General features: G+C 43.3%; 1 protein-coding gene across 1 annotated transcript in view; it reads left to right on the top strand.

Moving 5' to 3' along the window:
• Positions 1-4,105: 4,105 nt before the first annotated feature.
• Positions 4,106-21,648, top strand: part of PARP14 (poly(ADP-ribose) polymerase family member 14) — a 40,630-nt gene continuing 23,087 nt past the window's right edge. The window contains exons 1-4 of the mRNA XM_089520198.1: positions 4,106-4,321; positions 12,185-12,358; positions 14,353-14,592; positions 15,951-16,187. Of these exons, the coding sequence (XP_089376324.1) occupies positions 4,117-4,321; positions 12,185-12,358; positions 14,353-14,592; positions 15,951-16,187 (856 nt within the window). The 5' untranslated portion in view covers positions 4,106-4,116. The remainder of the gene's footprint in view (positions 4,322-12,184; positions 12,359-14,352; positions 14,593-15,950; positions 16,188-21,648) is intronic.

Here is a 21,648-nt window from a genome sequence, read left to right as displayed (position 1 = left end):
CAGTAGTCCCATCTGATTTAGGTCCAGACTATTTGAAATGCCATGGTGGTGTAGTGGTTAAATGCCAGTACTGCAGCCCCAACATTGTGAGGTCAAGTTTGAGAAGAGTGCCACGGACAGCCAAAAAGACAAATGGGTCCTTCAAAGGATCAAGCCTGAACATTCCCTGAAAGCCAAGATTATTAAATTGAAGCTCTCATGCTTTAGCTACATCACGAGAAAGCATTAATAATTGGAAAAGACAATAATGCTAGGAAAAGTAGAAGGTAGCAGAAAGCCAGATGGAGAGACTCAATTGGGCCTGAATTTACAGGACCTGAGCAGAGCAGTGGAGGACAGGGAGTCTCATTCACAAGGTTGCCATGAGTCGAGGTCAACAAGAGGGCAGCTAACAACAAGGTATTATGCTACTATAGTTTTTGACACTGCATGTGGTACAAACAGATCACATACATTTATGTGGGTCAACATTTTCCTACTGCAGGGGGCATGTTAAACCACCATGAGTGTTAGCACTTTAAAAATCTGCCTGTGCTTCCATCAGCCTGTCAGTATAATATGCTAGTAGCTTACTAGTTTGAACTGAGAGAAAATACATCTAAAAGTCAAACACATCTGGATGAGCTAGATGCCAGGCAGATGTGGCTGGGTGAATCAATTTATATTGTGAGATGAAGGGCCCTTTCACTCTGCACAATGACAGGGCTACAATCCCACATGAGATCCTGGGGTTTGCAGTTGAAGGAGGCGCCATTAGCATTCTCAGCCAGACAGTTCCTCTCCTGCCTCTACCAAAAGTACAATCATGATAGGATTCCATAGGATGTTGTCATGGTAATTTAAATCCCATCATAGTGCTATAACTTTGTAGTAAGAAAGGCCCTAAACTGGGGGATCATTCAGATGCAGATTTTTTTAACATGACTATGGAGGATATCACACGGGATGAGAGGCTCTCAATTTCGAAAGACAAGATAGCGAGGTCAATTTGAAAATTCATGCAATTACGTGATTACTTATCACACCTTAAATTCACTGTAATGGCCTCCCTGAACGTGACCTAGATTCTGTGCAAGTAAGCCATCACATCAGTGGGTTCTTAATTGCGAATTGGCACCCTTGCGCATGTTCAGTGAGACTCCAGATGACTGGAGCATAGCATATTTAGGCGAGTGAGAGAGAGGAACCAAGGAACCCCACAATTTAGAAAAGAGGTTGGGGGGGGGGGGACGGGAAGAATGGTTGAAAGAACATGCCCTATTCATGTTAAAACGAGCATATATTCACTCGTATCACGTTAAAATGTGAATATAATGGTTATCCAATAGCTCCCGGTCCATGCCTCTTAATTAGCAGGCAGCAGCCCCCCTCAGCAATGATGAAGGACAAGCAGAAGCAAAACTGAAGCGGAATTGCAGTGTGGCTTCATGGGAAACCTGCCCTTCTGGATGGGAGGAGGGAAACCAGGGCCAAAGGAGACATGCACATCACACCAAACAACAGCGCACTGAGTGCTAAGTTGCCTAGGAATAGGGTTTGTGACTTTGCTGGTTCACCAAATTTACTTAACTGTGGATTGACACGTGATTGCGTTTGGAGTGCGTTTGGAGTGCCAGCGATCGTGTGTGGTAACCTTTCTTGCAAAAACGTGAATACGCATGATTGCGTTCAGGAGGACACTGGATTATACTTCCAATTTCAGTCGTGTGATATCCTCCTATGTGAATAATCTCTCATGCACTCAGGTTTGTTATTCACATTATGGAACTGCATCTATGCGTATTTCTGTGAGTTTGGGTGCTCACATGTGCAAGCCCACGAATAGAATCAATGATGCAAATGTATTTGAAACCTGTTCAAGGCATGCAGAGTTTTATCCCAGTTTATCCTGGATCTATTCACATTGGTTATTCACACTGCTGATGATACAAATCTTTTTTTAAAAAACTGGGAAAACCCCCAATATCAATTATCCCAGGTTCCCCCCTGCTCCATTTAATTAAATGCATTCGAAACACATATGAACAACAAAGATTCAATCCAGGTTATTTTAATTGTCTGAATAACCCCTGGGGTGTAAAGTCTGCAATAGTGATAATCTGAGCATAGGCGTCTGCTATCCAAGTGGGAAGGAAGGCCTGGATACCACAATAATAACTGAGGTTGCATCTGCACTGCTGAATTAATCCAGGTTGACACCACTTTAAACTGCCATGGCTCAATGCTATGGAATTCTGGGATTAGTAGTTCTGTGTGATATTTAGTTTTCTCTGTGAAAGAGCTCTGGTGCCTCAACAAACTAAATTTCCCAGAATTTCATGGCATTGAACTATGCCAGTTAAAGTGGTGTCAAAGGGGGTCATTCAGATGTCTTTTTTTAAAAGGGATGATGTGAATAAGCCAACTCACACATTTTGGGTTTGTTATTAGCACAATTGTTTCATCAGAATCCCATCTCTTTGCATCCCTCTGTGTTCTTTTGCTCAGGAAAAAAAACCCACCCAATATTAATTATATATTGATTAAGTGGGTTTTCGAACAGCCCCCTGTCAAAAAAACCCCTGAACCGAGTACATTCTGGATGCATGTGAACAAAGGGGAGAACAAAGCTTAAATGAAGGGAGCTGTAGGCTTGCTAGACAGGATCTAGAAATGGCCAGTTGGGGGCAGCTTAAAGGAAGAAAAGAACTGAAAGGGGAGGAGAAGCCCTGAGAATACGAAAGCAAACAAACCGGGAAAGGTTCAGAAATCAAAGGTCGACCTAGAAATGTAATAAAAATAGGTGGCTTAAAGAGAGAGAAAACAACAACAACCCCACAGGATTGCATTGGTGGTTATTATCTGAGAGCATTTCTGAAGAGCAGGGTGGAAATACAATAAATAATAATAATAATAAATAATTACTTTGTGCTTGGATCCCTACAAACAGGACCAGACTGAAATAAAAATTTTAAATTCCCAGATTTTCTCCCTTTTCTTTTATGATTTAAGAGGAGCAGCTGTGGTGATTTGTTGCGGCAAACCCCACCAAGATTATTATTATTATTATTATTATTTGTATTTGTATTTTATTTAGGCACCTTAATGGTTTATAACCACCTTTCTTTGGCCTGAGCAATCCTGGAAAGCACCTGAGGGAAATGGGCTACTTCCAGGAAAGCTGATACCAAACTAGAACTCCTTTAAGACACCGCAACATTTGTCTGATTTGTTTCTCAGCTTTGTAAATTGTATCTGGAGGCACGGCAGCAAAAAAAGATATGAAAAAATACAACTAGAACAAACAAAATAAATGGATTCGAGTAAGAGTTCTCCAGAAAGTTTTGAGGAACCTCAAACATTCACACCTGTGATTCCCAGGCTGTGGTTCTCCAGGTGTTTTGGACTTCGGCTCCCAGAATCCCCAAGTCCTCTGGGATTCTGGGAGCTAAAGTCCAAAATACCTGGAAGGCCATAATTTGGGACTCATTGACTGCATTCTCACTACATTTTAAACCAGTTTGGTTTAAATTGCTCTTGTTCACACTTGAGGCAAATCACTGAAGTGGTTTGGAGAGGGAGGCCGTGAGTTAGACCCATTTAACGCACTTCTATTTGACGCTCATTTTTTCCGTGCCTTTTGCAACAAATTGATTCAGCGCCAGTGTGCGCGGGATGTGGATTGGAATCGACTCACTGGTCGATGCGAATGAGAAGTGGGCCATTTCACAACAAGAAAATGTGACAGGAGCAAACGTGGTGTGAGTGGGAATGAGGGCCATTGATCCAGACTAGAAAATATTGCAGTTCGACACCATTTTTAACTGCCAGGGCTCCATCCTACAGAGCCCTGGGATGTGTAGTTTTGGCGAGGCAAGGAAGAAGTTGGAAAGAACTTGGAAAATGAAAACACAACTTCCTGGATTGCATAGGCGAAGGCATTGGCAGTGGTGTCCAAGTGAGATGCACCCTCATAGTTTATTTTTAAGCAAGGCCTTCCTCTTCCCGCAGGAGGAGCCCCAGAAAAAGAAACTCCGGGGCTTTCCTTCTGGAGGTAAACGAAAGCGAAAGGGCTCCACCAGGGCAGCTCCAGCTGTTCAGCTCCAAAGGCGAGCTCCCTCAGCGTTGAGCCCCATCATGGCGCAGGGGCAGGCAGGGCCTCCTCCTCCTCCTCTCTTCCCGCTGCTGGTGGAAGGGGACTGGGGGGGCCCCGGTCTCCCCAAAGCCCTCCGGAACAAGCTCCTCTGCTACTTCCAGAGCCCCAAGAGGTCCGGGGGAGGAGAGTGCCAGCTCCAGCCCCAGAAGGAGGGCTGCGTCTGGGTTTGCTTCACTTGTGAAGAAGGTATGGAAAGGAAGCCCCCCTTGGGTCCAGGCTGGCGCCTCCATTTCAGCCTTCTCTCCAGGAGGGATGCCAAAACGCCCTCCCCTGGGAGCAGGATGGAATTATTATTATTTTTCATTTGGCCATGGTCTTCAGTGTCCTCCAGAGTGACCAGAGGTCCTCCTCCCCCCAGGAGGACCTGTCCTCCATTTTAGCCTCCTCTCCAAGAGGAGTCCCAAAATGCCCTCCCTTTGGAGCATGACTAAGAAGCATGGATTTATATTAATGTGAGTGGTTCTAGCTTTTATCTACTAACGCCCTCCAATTTTTCTTGAATGTCCTCCACGGCGGGCAGATGTCCTCCCTTTTCCAGGACATGTCCTCCATTCCAGCCTTCTGCCCAGGAGGAATCCCCCCTAATGAACATGCCTTAAGAAGCATGGATTTATATTTATATGAGTGTTCTAGCTGTTAATTATTTTAATGTCCTCCATTTTGTGGTGGCTTGTCCTCTTTTGCAGCTAGGACGTCTAGCCACCCTGGTTCTTTGGGGCTCTGGATAGAAGGGGGCGCTTAGAGGAGAGGAGAGGTCAATATTTGGGGTTAAACGTCTAGAGGACTAGGTGGTTGTGTGCCTTCAAGGCATTTCTGAGTTATGGCATACCTAAGGGAAAGCTGTCATGGGGTTTTCTTGGCAGGATTTGTTCAGAGGATTGCCTTTGCCATCCTCGGTTGAGAGTGTGCGATTTGCCCAAGGTCACTCAGAGGGTTTCCATGGCCAAGCTGGGAATTGAACCCTGGTCATAATGGAGCACTCAAGCCACTAGGCCAAGGAATGGAATAGTGGGGCAACATCTTCTGTAGGCTGCATCTGCACTGCAGAATGAATGCAGGTTGAGATCGCTTTAACTGTCATGGCTCTATGCTATGGAATTCTGGGACTTGTAGTGAGATATTTAGCCACCGCTGGCAGAGAGCACTGGTGCCACAACAAACCAGATGGAGTCATGGCAGTTAAAGAGGTGTCAACATGCATTAATTTTGCAGTGTGGCAGCCTTAGGAAAAGGAGAGGTTGATTTAGGGTAACTAGACATCCTCCTTTTCCTGGACATGTCTAACATTTCCTTCTGTCCAGGAGGAATTCCAAAACGTCCTCCACTTTAAGCATGACTAAGAAGCATGGATTTGTATATCTGAGTGCTTTTAACTTTTATTAGTAATGTCTTAATTTTGGGGTGACTTGTCCTCCTTTGCCATTATAACATCTGGTCATTCTGAGTTTTGGGAAGTATTTCACCTTCTGCATCAGAGCTCTCTGTAGCCACAAGAGACCACAAATCCCAGGATTCCTCAGGATGGAGCCGAGACAGTTAAAGCAGTGGCAAACTGCATTAATTCTGCAGTGTAATAAGCTGGGGAAAAGGAGTGGTTGGTTTCCATCAGTTTCTGTTCTCTTACCCATAGGCTGGGAGGCCATCACAGATCTCAGGCAGAGATTCTGTAGCATCTAGGTCACCACCAGTATGGGCCTTTCCAATAGAAACACTTGGCATATGGAAGTACAGGCAGCCCCATGTTGAGCTGATAATTCATAATTAATTCATAATTCTTAGCTGCCTTGAATCCCATTTTGGGATAAAGGTGGGATATAAATCCAACAAATAAATAAAATAAATCCATTGAGAGGACACTTTGTGTGCAAAGCAGGCTTTTAGAATATAAAGGTTACTGTGTTGGATCAGAGAAATGGCTCCTCTTTAAAATTATCCAGCCAAAGTGGGAGCAGATGGCCGTGGGTGTTGATGAAAAATGCTGGCATACCTTGTGGACACTGGAAACAATAAAATAACATGGAATAGGAACTTCTGCTTATGCATGTGGTGAACTAATGTGTTTTACTGTCTTGCTGCTAGTGCTGAACATGACAGTTACCTACCATTAGGGCAGGGGTAGGCAACCTTTTTGAGCCGGGGGGCCAGGTTGCTGTCCCTCAGACAACTGGGGGGCCGAAGCCGGGGGTGGAGCTTCCACCCTCCAGGGACGGAGCCGCATGCCAGGGGCGGAGCTTCCAACCTCCAGGGGCGGAGCCACATGCCAGGGGTGGAGCTTCCACCCTCCAGGGGCGGAGCTTCCACCGAAGCATCATCATCATCATCATCATCACCACTACTATCATTGTTACAGCAGACCTTTCAGCAATAAATGCACCAAAAATACACAGAAATGCACTTTGGAAAGTCACACTCCTCCTCCTCCTCTTTCTCATTGAGAGGGAATTTTGCAGAAAGAACACCAAGGGCAAGTAAATAATAATAATAATCATAATAATATTAAAGTTACAGGCATGCAAATTACTAAAATGCAATTCAAAATTAAAGGCAGCAAGCATGCACTGTCTCAACCCAGAAAAACAAAAGTAGTTGGTGTAGCTTCAGCTAACCCCCTCCCCCAATGAACCAACCTCTCGCTGTGGCTGTGGTTCCCTTTCTAACCCCCTCCCCCAATGAACCAACCTCTCGCTGTGGCTGTGGCTCCCTTTCTCCCTCGCTCTGCACTCCTTCTGCCTCTCCTCCTTTCCCTGCTCTTAGGGAGGAGGAGGAGGAGGGTGGAGGGCGAGGTGGAGCCTGCTCCAGGGGCTGAACCGGGCCTCCTAGATGGGCGCCGCCATTTTGTTTTTCAAAATGATAACGAAGTCTCGCGTGACCTTTGCCCGGAGCGGCGGAAAAACGGGGGCAATTGGTGGCAATTGGCGGCAGGACTGCGCAGGGGCCGGTGGGAAGGCCTCGGCGGGCCGGATCCGGCCCGCGGGCCATAGGTTGCCTACCCCTGCATTAGGGTAACTCAGTTGCCTCAGGGAGCAGATTTTTGGATCGTACGAAAGACTGCAAATTGTTGGTTGTTATTCTGTTATATTTTTACTACCAGGGGTAGGAGAGGTGCTGGGGGAATTTTCTGCCTTGAGTGAGTGCACAAATAAATATCCCTTGAGTGTGGGGTAGTGGTTAGAGTTTAGGACAAGGGCAGAGAGAGCAGGGTGACCAGGTGTCCTCCTTTTCCAGGACATGCAGTACATTTCAACCTTTGGTCCAGGAGGAATTTCAAAATGTCCTACCGGTATATTGTGAGCATGATGAACACGCATGTTCATGAGAGCCATTAGGGCTGAAGGGCGGGATATAAATACCTAAATAAATAAATAAATAAATAAAGCATGAATTTATATTTATATGAATGCTTTTATTTTATAATGTCCTCCATTTTTATTTAATGTCGTACATTTCACAGTGCCTTGTCTTCCTTTGTGGTTATGACATCTGGTCACCCTCAAATTCCCACTGAACCATGGAAAACCACTGGGTGGCCTTGGACAAATCTCAGGAAAAGGGTGATGGTAAACCTGCTCTGAACAAATCTTGCTGAGTAAAACCCCATAGCCTTATAGTCGACATAAATCAATCTTGACGTGAAGACATACAATAACAGCATTATGTTTCTTGCCTGGGGGAACAGGCCAATTTTTGTCCTATCTTGGGAAGCAAAATGGCATGGGCCAGGCCTAGGAATCATATGGGAGCAAGTCTCACTGTGCTGAGTTATGACTCCCAAGTAGATCTGAAGGTTGCTTCAAGCTTGTCCATGTTTTAATAATAATAATAATAGTAACAGTAATAGTAATAATAATAAGTTTTAAGCATCTCTCCCCATGGATCGAGGTGAAGAACAACAATTAACAAACACACCACATCAGTTAAAATGCACATCAATTTAAAAGGACATACATACAATTTAAAGGGACCAAGGGGATGTTCCCACTTAAGATTTGAAACGATTTAAAATATAACGTTTTTAATAAAACCGATTCGAAATAACCCTGGTCTTATCCCGCGTTCCGAATCGCTTTGTTCATCGTTCCCATCTGGTTATTTAAATCGAAGTTTTTACCTGCAAGCGTTCCTACTTGGCATGAAATCGGTGTTTAAATAAAGCGATTCTTCTCCTCCATACCTTATTTGGAGCTGTCAATCAATAGTACGTCAGAATGACGTAACGTTAATCCGGAATATTTGGAAGCGATTTATCTTTTGGCATCGTTTCCATTTCATTGACTGTTTGTGAATTTAGCGAATTTAGGAAAGCGAATTTAGGAAACCCAAGCTCTTTCCAGAGGAACTATGGGATAGGTTTTGCCTGACAGCATCCCCTCTTCATGTCTCCCAAGACAGCCAGGGAGAATCCCTTCAGAGAGCCCAGAGATCAATGGGGGAAGCTGCTGGAAAAGCGAATTTAGGAAACCCAAGCTCTTTCCAGAGGAACTATGGGATAGGTTTTCCATGACAGCATCCCCTCTTCATGTCTCCCAAGACAGCCAGGGAGAATCCCTTCAGAGAGCCCAGAGATCAATGGGGGAGGCTTCTGGCAAAGCGAATTTAGGAAACCCAAGCTCTTTCCAGAGGAACTATGGGATAGGTTTTCCATGACAGCATCCCCTCTTCATGTCTCCCAAGACAGCCAGGGAGAATCCCTTCAGAGAGCACAGAGATCAATGGGGGAGGCTTCTGGCAAAGCGAATTTAGGAAACCCAAGCTCTTTCCAGAGGAACTATGGGATAGGTTTTCCATGACAGCATCCCCTCTTCATGTCTCCCAAGACAGCCAGGGAGAATCCCTTCAGAGAGCACAGAGATCAATGAAGGAGGCTGCTGGCAAAGAGCGAAGCTCTTTCCAGAGGAACTATGGGATAGGTTTTGGAGGGCAGCATCCTTTCTCCCAAGACAGCCAGGGAGAATCCCTTCAGAGAGCCCAGAGATCAATGGAGGAGGCTTCTGGCAAAGCGAATTTAGGAAACCCAAGCTCTTTCCAGAGGAACTATGGGATAGGTTTTCCATGACAGCATCCCCTCTTCATGTCTCCCAAGACAGCCAGGGAGAATCCCTTCAGAGAGCACAGAGATCAATGGGGGAGGCTTCTGGCAAAGCGAATTTAGGAAACCCAAGCTCTTTCCAGAGGAACTATGGGATAGGTTTTCCATGACAGCATCCCCTCTTCATGTCTCCCAAGACAGCCAGGGAGAATCCCTTCAGAGAGCACAGAGATCAATGAAGGAGGCTGCTGGAAAAGCAGGGAGGGAGGACTCTTCCCAAAGATTCTCTTTCCAGGGTTGGAGGAGAAGGCAGATTCCATTTGAGAAATGGAGGGAGAAAGGCTCTATTCCCCCCCCCCTCCCCAATTGATCAGAGCCCTTCCTTGCCTGGGCGAGATCAGATGCCTCCTCGCGAGGAGCCTTCCCTTCCCTGTCTGGGCGAGATCAGAGCCCAAGCGGGCAGGGAATGCCTCTTCGAGAGGAGCCTTCCCTTCCTGCCTCTCCTCCGTTAGAAATGGGCTCTCCCCACACAGAGGGGAGGTTGCAATCCACCGGCAGATGCAGGCGCTTGAGCAGCCGGGACTTCAGGTGCTTAAAGCGCTGAAGAGATTAAGCGCCTGTAAACCATTAAAATAAAAAATAAAAATAATCCTTATCTCTTATTGAAAGACCACAGCGGACAAAGGGGTGAGGGAAGCAAAAATGGCCACAGCCATGACGGATGGGGACAGAAAGGGCAGCTCCCCCAAGGCCAGCCCCATCGCACTCGGCTCCTCCCATCCATCTAACCCGATTTCAAAGGTTGTCGTTCCTATTTAAATGCTCCGGTTCCTAACTCGAATCAAGGGAAAAACGAAGGTCAGACCCTTCGTCTTTTTTAACGCGCGTTAAATGACGAAAAATCGATTCAAAATTTTAAACCGCTCTACGATTCGATTTGTAGTGGGGACGATTGAGGGTTGCTCTAGAACCGTTCTAGGTTTAAATCGGATCCTAATAGGAACACCACTCCTTGGATTCGATTCAGAACGCGGGGTTTCACCTAATGGGAACATCCCCCAAATTTATACACACGTTAGGCACTTGGTATCCACTGGAGTTTGATTCCAGGACCCCCATGGATACAAAATCCGTGGATGCTCAGATCCCACTAAATACAATAGCATTGCAAAATGGCTCCCTTTATATAAAATGGCAAAATCAAGGTTTGCTTTTTGGAATTTACATATTTTATAAATATTTTCAAGTCATGGGTGCTTGAATCCATGGATAAAAAATCCATTTGTATGGAGGGCTGACAGTATTAAAACAATCCACATTTAAAATTAATTAACATTCATAATTTAAAAATCATCTGGGTAAGGCTGCTGGAAGAGACTGATCTTTAATGTGCTTTTTAATTCAGAAAGTGTATTATTCATCTGTCAAATCTCTTTCAGCAGGTCATTCCACAGTGTAGAGGTGGCTGAAGAAAAGGTCCTCTGGCTGACTAGAGTCCATCAGAGGACCTAAGTGTATGAGGCAGACTATATGGGAGAAGGCAATCCTGTAGATAACCTGGAACAAAATCATAAGGCTTTAAAGGTAATAACTAACATAGTTTTTTTGTGGGTTTTTCGGTCTATGTGGCCATGTTCCAGAAAGGTTTCTTCCTGACGTTTCACCAGTATCTGTGGCTGAAGAGAATGTTTGCCTGGAAAGGACTTGGATATATATATATATAATGTGTGACCTGGAAAGGCAGGAGTGAATTTGCATGCATATTGCACCTCGTTTGCAGACCTTCCACCCTGAAGCCTGTCATTAGCAACAAAAACAATATACATGCAAATTCACTCCTGCCTTTCCAGGTCACATATTATATATACCCAAGTCCTTTCCAGGCAAACATACTCTGAAGATGCCAGCCACAGATGCTGGCGAAACGTCACGAAGAAACTTTTCTGGAACATGGCCACATAGCCTGAAAAACCCACAAAAAACTATGGATGCCGGCCATGAAAGCCTTCAACATTACATTGTAATAACTAACACTTTGTACCTTGCCCAGTGGAGTGATTTTAATACTGATGTAATGTGATCACTTCTGGATGTCCCCGTAATTAATCTGGCTGTTGTGTTTTGAACTAGCTGAAGTTTCTGAACTTGGTACAGAGGTAGCCCAATGTATAGCACATTGCAGAAATCCAGCCTTGAGGTTACCAGTGCATGCATTACCATCTTTAGGTCCTCCAGCTCTAGGTAGGGGTGCAGCTGGCATTTCAGCTGAAGTTGATAGTAAACTCTCCTGGCCATCACATCTATCTGAACTGTCATTTTACTGGTTGTAACCATATTAAATACACTGGGTCTTGCTTTGGACTAGCTGGACATAGAATTGCATTGTAAGTCAGTTACTAAGGCTAAAGATTCACAAGAAAAATAATCACATAGTTTCCCCCGTTTTGGTTTTCCTCCCTTTTCTCAGTATTGAACTTTACAATTGTAAGTTCCTTAAGGCAAAGAAGCCTTGTTGATTGTACAGTACTCCATATGTTGTGAGTCTGTTACTCCCATCACCCTTGGCTATGCTGGTGAGGGCTGTTGCAACACAACATATGGAGACCCACATATTCGTTACTCCTTTTGTAGTACACTGCACAAGTTCATCATGCATACTTCATCAGGAGAGATCAGCATCAAAGCAGACACATTTTGATGCTGAGTAAAGCTGCCCCTGTTGGATTTCTGACTTGTAGCTCTGTTATAGCTGTTGTCATGTTCCTTCAAGTCATTTTTGACTTAAGGCAAGCCTAAGGCAAACCTATCATGGGAGTTTCTTGGCAAGATTTGTTCAGAGGGATTTTTCCCTTGCTGAGGGTGAGAGAGTGTAACTTGCCCTTGGTCACCCAGTGGGCTTCCTTGACCAAGTGGGTATTCAAAGCTGGGTCTCCCAGTATCCTAATCCAACACTCAAACTGCTATAACATGCTAGCTCTGCTGGCTGTCATTACAACACTTACAGCACCTTCTTTATGTTTCAGTGAGGCAAAGAGTTCTCTCCAAAAAGACCCATGAACTTGAACTAGGAGAAAAAGGAACGCTGAAGCTGGTGGTCAAACTACCTGAAACAACCAATGAAACTAGAGATCCGGTACCTAAAACCAAACAAAACCAAACAGGAAAGGTGACAGAAGAGAAGATAATTGAAGAAAAGGGTACGGTGAATCTCTTACAGTGATTTCAAACACTGACATGATCCTCAGTATGCTTTGGAGGGAAAGTGACATTTTAAAATCAAATGTAATTGCTGAGGACAGCATTGATGTGACTTTCGTATTCTGATTTTGTATCTGACTGAGAAGCAGGGGATGTTAGGTCGGTGACCCTTTGCCCTTCAGACATTTTGGAATACAACTCGCACAATCTCTTTATCAGTTTTCATGTTGGCAAATGTGGATGGGAACTGTAGCCCAAAATATCTGAGTATATGGTATTGATACACCTTTAAGAGTCTTACCAAAAGGAGCAGAACTTGCCAACTTTAGCTATTTTAATCCTAAAGAGGGGGGAGGATGGATGGGTGTTTTTGATTTCTCTTCCCTTGCATCTTCACATACACACACATTCTCTGAGTTGGTGCAGACACACATGCAGGCTCTCCCCACATTTAGAAGGGTTTCCAGTCACAAGAGGAACCTACAGGCATAGAGCAGGTGCCCCTTTGCAGGCATCTTTGAATAGCAAGAAGGGTAATGGATTGTAGTGCCCCAGACCAAAGCTTGGCAGATCTACCATTTGGACTACATTTCCCAGCATCTCCAGACACTATTGCTGATTGCCATGGAAGCTGGGGGATTATGGGAGTTGTAGTCCAAAAGTAAGGTTTCCAAACTTCAACCCAGTCTCTTTTTCATCTTCTACACAATTTCTTAGAGTAAATATTTGAACGGACCTTGTGTTTGGGCAATATTGCGGTGTTGTCTTTTATGTCACAGTAATAGTGTTTCACATACACTTGTAATAGCATTATGCTCAATCAATTTTATTTATTTATTGCACTTCTTTCCATTCTTTCTCTCAAAATAGGATCCAAGGCAGCTTAAAACATCCATGTACAAAAAATGAAAAAGGAGTTGCAGTTAGTGCTCCACATTTGTGGCTTTGACTTTTGTGGATTTTATTGTTTGTGGATTTGATCAATATGTACTCTTTAGGAATTTCTAGGTCCTCCGACATAACTCTGTCAGAGGTGGACCATAGAGTTGTGCTGGAAGAGATTACTAGAGAAAACACTTCTCTAAGCATTTTTAGGTCCTCCAGTGTGATTCTGTGGTCAGTGTTTGGAAGATGTTGACCATTGAGTTGTTCTGGAGGACATAGAGACTCCTAGAGAGGTATTATCGCAGGTAAAGAAATAGTGTGTTTTATTTGCATTTTTCCCACTTTCACGGGGTTCCTGTGCCCCTAATCGTGGTGAAAGTGGAGGGCCCACTGTAACAACATTATTTAAAATATAATTAAAACACGATTAGTGTTATACTCTGTCCCCTTACCCTTGTTGCACACAGAAAGTAGGGATATTTTTTTGCTGAACAGTGTATTTGTCAGCACTTTTGGGACTGCAGCCTACTTCTTCAGTATGTCCCACTCAATTCAGTAGGACTTGTTTTTGAGTATGCACATCTATAAGATTGTTTTGTAAGTGTAGGCTGCAAACCTATGCACTCTTTCTTCAGAAGGGGTTACAATAAGCACAATGGCCCGTTTGTGAAAACTGGGAGATATACAGGTATGCAGGATATAGAAAAGATCTACCCCTCTCTAAAGATTATTTTTTCTCCTGTTTGATATATGATGATAACTGATAATCAGAAACCATGCTTCTGTCAAAGATTATTTATAAGTGGCTTCCAAATTCTGAAAAATCCAAAAGTAGGTTCCTCTTTCTCCTCTTAATTTGCATGAGGTCGTTCGTTTTGATGAATTATTCTGGATTGCTGTTACTGGGGCTTCTTAGTTGCCAGTGAATATTGCAGGCATAAGTAGAACTATCATATTTCATGGCTGAGAGGTCAAATACTGCAGCTGATGCCATCTTGCACAGATTGTACTTAAATGCCAGTGTTTGAAAGAGTAATTTGGCACATTGAATTTTACACAAATGTTTAAGCAATAATTGAATCATCTAATGATGTTTCTTTCAAATTAGATGTGCAAGACAACATCACCAGCAAACTGGCTGGTGAAAATCAAGGTCACGGAGAAGATGATTTCACCGCTTCCCAGATATCATCTCTTGTTGTCATTGAAAATGTTAAAGAATCTATCACAACTGACATATTAACTCTGTTGGTAGAGAATATCAGTGGGCTTTTAGTACAAAATGACTTCCAGACTGAATTGATAAGAGAGAGAAATGCTGCTGTGGTAACCTTTCAGCGAAGTATGGGTGAGAATTGTAAACTTATCTTGCTGAGGTATTTTCACATAAAGGAAGTTGGTATGCAAACTTCTAAGACTGTTCCCATTAAAACTACTTTGTAGTTCAGGGACCAACGTGATGGATAGTCCCAGTAAACTTAGGAAGTGGACACTAGCTAGGAATGTATGACAGTTACAGTGAGGCATCTGGGAAGGAAATATGATTGGAAGTATTAGAAATATAGGAAGCTGACTTAGAGTAAGCTACATCATTGGCTTCATTTTCTCTCTGATGTCTGTGAATCAAATCTCAGCATTTCAGGTGAGAATTTTTGCCAGTAGAGCAAACGTTTGGGGACAAATCTTGAGGCCTTGGAATAAAAATGCTCCGCCACTGAGTTACAGTGAGGTATTTTGGTACCTTTACATTAATACTTATGAGGATTTACTTTTAAAAAGCGAAGAACAAGAGTGCAAGAGGAAGCTGTGACAGATTTTCCACCCACCTCTTCTCTGGAGCCACTTTTTTGATGGAGAGGTCAAATTTGAAGACTTTTCAGGGGAGATAATATGAAGTGGCCAGTTGTTTTTTAAATAAAGCTCATCCAACCCTTTTGTGTAAGGAAAAGCCACATTGCTGCCTCACCAAGTGGTGACTTGCCTTTGTCATCAGCTGCTCATGTTTCTTTTTCAATTTTGGACAAATTACCCAATGGAAGCAGTATTGTGCCATGCTGTTACATCATTCCCAGGTGTGGCTTTGTGGGTGAGGAGAAACCACTTCCCCCACTACATTCCCCCTCCTTATTGGAAGGGTCACTCTCCACTAAAAAGTTACTGGGGTTTAACCCATTTTGGGAGAGTAAGTGTGTGTGTGTGTGGGGGGGTATGTGCTTACACTGGGTTTTTTTGCCTTACCCTCCACCAGCCCTAGCAGACTTAGAGATGATTAGATCACATGGGAGGAAAATAGTGTGAATTGTAATGGGAACAAACATGGTAAGTGTCAAGGGAAATGGGGAAGTGATATGAAAGACATGGAACAGTTATGAACAAAAATAGAGATGGGAGCCTTTGGATCACAACTTCTATGCCTTTCTGGCAGAGTCAATGGTCAGGGATTATAGAGGTTGTAGTCCAGAACAGATGAAGTAAGAAAGGTTCCCTATGCTTGACTTAAGCAGGGTCCTTTGCTGTCCTCTCTTGTTTGAATCAAACTTCTGTTGAAATTAATAGTCTCAGAACATACATGTTTTATTAATTTGTCATAGCTGATAACTATTGATAGATCTTTCCCCTATTAATACACATTGAGAGATCATAATTGATCTGAGCCAAGGTGGGGAGATGAAGGTACAAGTAATGCCTTATACTCCATGTTTTCAGATGCTGCAAAATTCATGGACAGATGTACCAAGAACTCTAGGTTTAAGGAGTATAAATTTACTGCCCGGCTTCTTGAATTGACACAAATGATCAAAGTTGAAAATATTCCTACTGGAGTACACCAAGATTTCATAACACTCTACTTTGAAAGTCCAAAGCATGGAGGAGGACCTGTCTCCAGTATTAAAATGTTACCTGAAGAGGAGTCAGCTCTTATTACTTTTTGTGACAATCAAGGTAATATGACTTACTTTTTAGATGTCTTTTAAACATTAACCAATAGGATGATTGGAAAGCAAAAGAGCTAAGATGCTTGCAGACAGAAGTGATGATGAATGCCTACCACAGAAACTCTCAGTTTAAAAGGTTCCACATATTGCAACTGGAAAAGTCACATTTTAGAAACGGAATAAATAATAAAGCTAAGTCACATTAACATACATTTATTTGTTTGATTTAAATTGAACTCGAAAATGTAATTTAATTAGATGTCTGTTATTATTATTATTAATGTTTATTTATATAGCACCATAAATTTACATGGCATTTTACAAAGATTAATTAGTTAATTAGACATTGCCCTGACCTCAGGCTTACAATCTAAAAAGATTGTAGGGTAGAGTAGGGTAGAGTTTTGCACAGTGGAGGGATAAGACACCTGGATCACTGAATTTGTCTAGGAATAAGATTTCAGATGTATGATACACAATTTCTGCTCCTAATTGAGCTGAAGACCTACCTGGACCAGTGTGATTTCTAAGATGTTTACAAATGCCAGGTGGGGAACACTTTGAAGTTGCCTTAACAAGAGCTAGATACTTGGTATTAATTTATTTATATATTTACCTGATATTTGATTGTTGTCTGAGTTACTGGGAGCTTGTGTGTTTTGGAGTTCATGGGGCTTTAGTAGGATTGCATGGGTGGCTAAAATATGTGCCTGCCTAGTGTGCACTATTAAAGCTCACCTGCATTGTGTGTGTGAGGACCTGTGTTGGGCTTTTGGGCAAACTCTTCATCCAGCCAATGAATTATCACAGCCATCTCATCCCCATACTTATTCATCATCTCTGCTAAATTACTGGCTCTACCAGCACCCAGACATTTGAAGTAGTGTGTTGAAAGTAACAGTATGACCTGTGGCCTATTAGTTTTTGGGGTAGTAAGGGCATAATGAACTTCTTTTTGTGAAATAACATGATGACAATAGTATAATGAGTACTCTTTACTTGCTTCTCTTAAAATACTGACTTTAATTAGGAGATTTTTGTTTTCTTTTTTAAAAATAGGAATGAAAAAGAATTTGTTCAGAATATATTATTAATCTGTCACTTTTTGAGTAATGCCAATGAACTACCAGGGAACTAAGGAGGAATAATAAAACAACAAATAACAGTATTTTTAAAAGAACAGTCCAAACTCTGTCACACACATTGTAGGCAGGAAGGTAACCCTGAAGGTGAACAAAGTACATTGCTCTTCATTCCTGTATAACCCATCTTTCCCTGGATTGGATAGATAAAATCTGCCAAAAGATAAGAGTATCATCACCTTGCTGCTGTTTTGAGCAACTAGAACAGTCTCTTCTTTTGGCACACATTAACTAGTGCTGTGCTGCTCTAAGCTAGGGGTGAAACAGAAATTAGTCATTTTCCCAACTAGGGCCAAATTTGGAGTTTTCAACCCCTTGAGAAACAGGTGAGAAGAAAAACAGCATGTCAAAAGTTCCCACAAACTGCAGGGACGGTTTGTTTGTTTTTTGTTCCTGAACACAAACAAATACAGGAATACCCTGAACTTAATCACTGTAATACGAATAGTAATTCGAATACAAATAGCAATCAGGTAACCTATATTAGAACAAGAATTACTTTTATGACAAATTATCATGACTCGATTGTTACCCCAAATGCTATGGTCCTGTGATGGCACCCACAATTGTATTCAGTGTGGTAAATGGTTTAACTCAGTAGGAAGCAGCTTCAGACACTGGGTAACTTAAAAGCCAGGAACAAGACCATGTATGTGGGTTCCAACACCAAGAAGAACTTCAAGAGCAGGTTTCAAATTTTGATTAAAAGAATCAACATGACATGCAAAACACATACTCTCTCTCTCTCTCTCTCACACACACACACACACACACACACACACACACACAAGAACTAAGATATAAAAGGTGGTAGCAGATAGTAGAATTGCAGAGGGTGAGACTGTACTGGTTCCAGAAACGAGACTCCAATCTGAGGAAGGCTATGAGTTGAATGTAGTTCAGCATGCTTCTTTGTACGCAACCAGCAAAATTGAGTCAAGCTTAAATCGAACAGAATTTTTGCCTGATTCCAAACAAGACCAAATTGGAGGTACTCAAGCAGGCATATTTATAAGGTAAAATGGGTCCTGGGTCAGTTTCTTAGGAGTTTGAGTGGATATTCCAGGTGATGAATGGCAAGAGATGTATGGAAATAACTGGACAATTGGTGTGAATGTTCTAAAACAAAGGAGTCCTGCTCCCAAAGGGAAGTACTCTTTGCTGTCTGTTTTTCCAAACACCACGCTTAGCATAGCACCCACCACCACACTGCCTTGGTGAAGGATTTATGCAGATTCCAACCTTAATGGACCTATCCTGTCTACATGAGCTAGTGCCTCTTTCTTCTCTTTCTTCCCCCCTGCACCTGCCGTGCCACATCCTCTTTGTCCTCCTTACTCCTCCCTCCTCTTCTTCTCCTTCCTCGTCCTGTCATTGTGTCCTCCCTTCTCTTCCTCCCCCACTCCTGCCATGATTGAATCTCTCCATGACATTTTATCCCTATTGCCATTCCCTGAGTGTGAACAGAAATAGGGACAAAATGCCACTGAGAGATTTGATTGTGGTAAATTTATGGAAATAACACAGTTTCCACACTGGGTTATTTCCTAGTGTGAATGGGTCCATGGTTAAGTCACAGAAAATGCATTCACTGAGCATGAACAGAGCGCTACTCTTTCTTTCACTACCAGTTAAATTATAAGATTACTTTTTCCCTTGCAAAACCACCGATATCTTTAACTCACTAGAAACTACAAGTACTTTGCCTTTCTAGCTAAAGAAGGAGTGAGTACAGTCGAACCTCGTCTTACATGGGGGATCCGTTCCGGATCCCCCCCGCGTAAAGTGAATTCTGCCTATGCTTGAGTCCCATTCAAATGAATGGGGTTCGTGTGCATGGCGGCATGGCCATGCACACATGCCACGGGCACGCCCCCATTCATCCGAATGGGATGTGCCACCCCTTGTGCCCCACGTGGCTTGAGTGCGTAAGCTTAAAGCCGCGTATAGTGCACCCGCGTATAACGCGGGCACACTGTACTCATAATTACTAATCTCTTCAGGATACAAAAATACAATTACTGATATCTTAAGGAAACAGTCTGAAAGATGCTGTCTTTGAAGTGGTCTGGGAACTTTATCCAGTGGTTATGTGCCTTACACAAACTTTATCCAGTGACTGTGAGCCTTCGAGAAATAGGATTGAGATACATGGGGATCACAATGATTGGATGGAGATTCTTGGACCTCATTCCCACTGGCTTATAAAGTGGATCAAGACTCGCATTATGGAGGCATCGTTCCCATTTGAGCGCACATTTGATCCTCATTACGCTGATTTCGTTCCCATTGGAATTTGGATCTGATCCCCATGTAATTGATTTTTCCTGGAAAAACCTGAATCAGTGGTGGATAATCCAGATTAATTTGACTGTACTTTTTCAGAGGTTTTTCCTGCACCTCCCGAGTCTGATTTGGGGCAAATGAATGGGAATGACAAGGGTGTCTGATTTGAGAACTTGGGGATGGGAGGAGCAGTGCTCAAGGGGCTGGCCTGGGGGTGTCACCCGCTTGTTCTCTTTTCTGCATTACCAGCGCCATTTCCCCCAGTTCGCATAGCCTTCTCCTGGTGGAGTGGGAAGCAGGGTAAGGCGATCGCATGTATAGACAAATTTATTATTTTTTAAATTAAGTTTTCGATTGCTTAGGCGCTCTGTCGGGTGTCCAAACATAGCAAATTGCTACATTGACCTCCAAACGCAGTAAATATATTACACCCCCCTGGAACCTCCACATTGCATAGATTGACATGTGAGGAGACCCATTGAACCCATTGATTGCCCCCCAAACAGCCCAGGGAGCAATGGGACTCGGGGGAATAGAGGCTCCTTCTCCCATTCCCAGAGGGACTCTGGGAAGACACAGAAGAGCCTGGGAGGCCAAGCGACCTGGGGGAATAGAGGCTCCTTTCCCCTTTCCCACAGGGGAAAAGCGCCTAAGCAATTGATTGGCTGTGACGTCAAGCACTTAGGCGCTTAATTGACAGCTGCTTTTAAAAAAAAGAGGTTCCGGAAGGGCAATGAGAATGGGGAGCAAAAAAGTCCACTTCAAATTACAACTGAGAACATTTATAAAATTACCAGCTTGGTAGATGAAGGGAATGCTGTGGATATAGTATATCTTGATTTCAATAAGGCCTTTGACAAGGTTTCCCATGACATTCTTGCAAACAAGCTTGTAAAATGTGGGCTAGACAAAGTAATTGTTACATGGATTTGTAACTGGTTGACCGGCCGAACCCAAAGGGTGCTCAACAATGGCTCTTTTTCATCCTGAAGAGAAGTGACCAGTGGGGTCCCACAGGGCTCTGTCCTGGGCCCAGTGTTATTCAACATCTTTATCAATGACCTGGATGACAGAATTGGGAGCATACTTATCAAATTTGCAGATGACACCAAATTAGGAGGAATAGCTAATACTCCAAAGGACAGGATCAACATTCAAAATGATCTGAATAGACTAGAAAGCTGGGCCAAAGCTAACAAAATGAAATTCAACACGGAGAAATGTAAGGTACTGCACTTAGGGCAGAAAAATGAAATGCACAGATATAGGATGGGGGACACCTGGCTGAATGAAACTACATATGAAAGGGATCTGGGAGTCCAAGTAGACCACAAGTTGAACATGAGTCAACAGTGTGATGCGGCAGCTAAAAAGGCCAATGCAATTTTAGGCTGCATCAATAAAAGTATAGTGTCTAGATCAAGAGAAGTATTAGTGCCACTGTATTCTGCTCTGGTCAGGCCCCACCTGGAATGTTGTGTCCAGTTCTGGGCACCACGATTCAAAAAGGACATTGAGAAACTGGAGCGTGTCCAAAGGAGGGCAACTAAAATGGTGAAAGTTCTGGAAACCTTGCCCTATGAGGAACGACTCAGGGAGCTGGGTATGTTTAGCCTGGAGAAGAGAAGGTTAAGAGGTGATATGATAGCCCTGTTTAAATATTTGAAAGGATGTCATATTGAGGAGGGAGCAAGCTTGTTTTTTGCTGCTCCAGAGAACAGGACCCGGAACAATGGATGCAAGCAACAGGAAAAGAGATTTCACCTCAACATTAGGAAGAACTTCCTGACAGTAAGGGCTGTTCAACAGTGGAACACACTCCCTCAGAGTGTAGTGGAGTCTCCTTCTTTGGAGGTCTTTAACCAGAGACTAGATGGCCATCTATTGGGGATGCTTTGATTGGATTTCCTGCATGGCAGGGGGTTGGACTGGATGGCCTGTGCAGTCTCTTCCAACTCTATGATTCTATGATTTCAATGGGAATGAGAACATGGGTTAAAAAAACCCAAGTCCATTTGCCCCCTTTCATAATGGGAATGC

The sequence above is a fragment of the Sceloporus occidentalis genome, unplaced genomic scaffold (assembly GCF_023333645.1).
Source record: "Sceloporus occidentalis isolate IW3139 unplaced genomic scaffold, rSceOcc1.0.p SCAF_4, whole genome shotgun sequence".
Taxonomy (NCBI): Eukaryota; Metazoa; Chordata; class Lepidosauria; order Squamata; family Phrynosomatidae; genus Sceloporus; species Sceloporus occidentalis.
The sequence above is the reverse complement of the archived record's forward strand: the minus strand, read 5'-3'. Positions and strand labels throughout refer to the sequence as shown.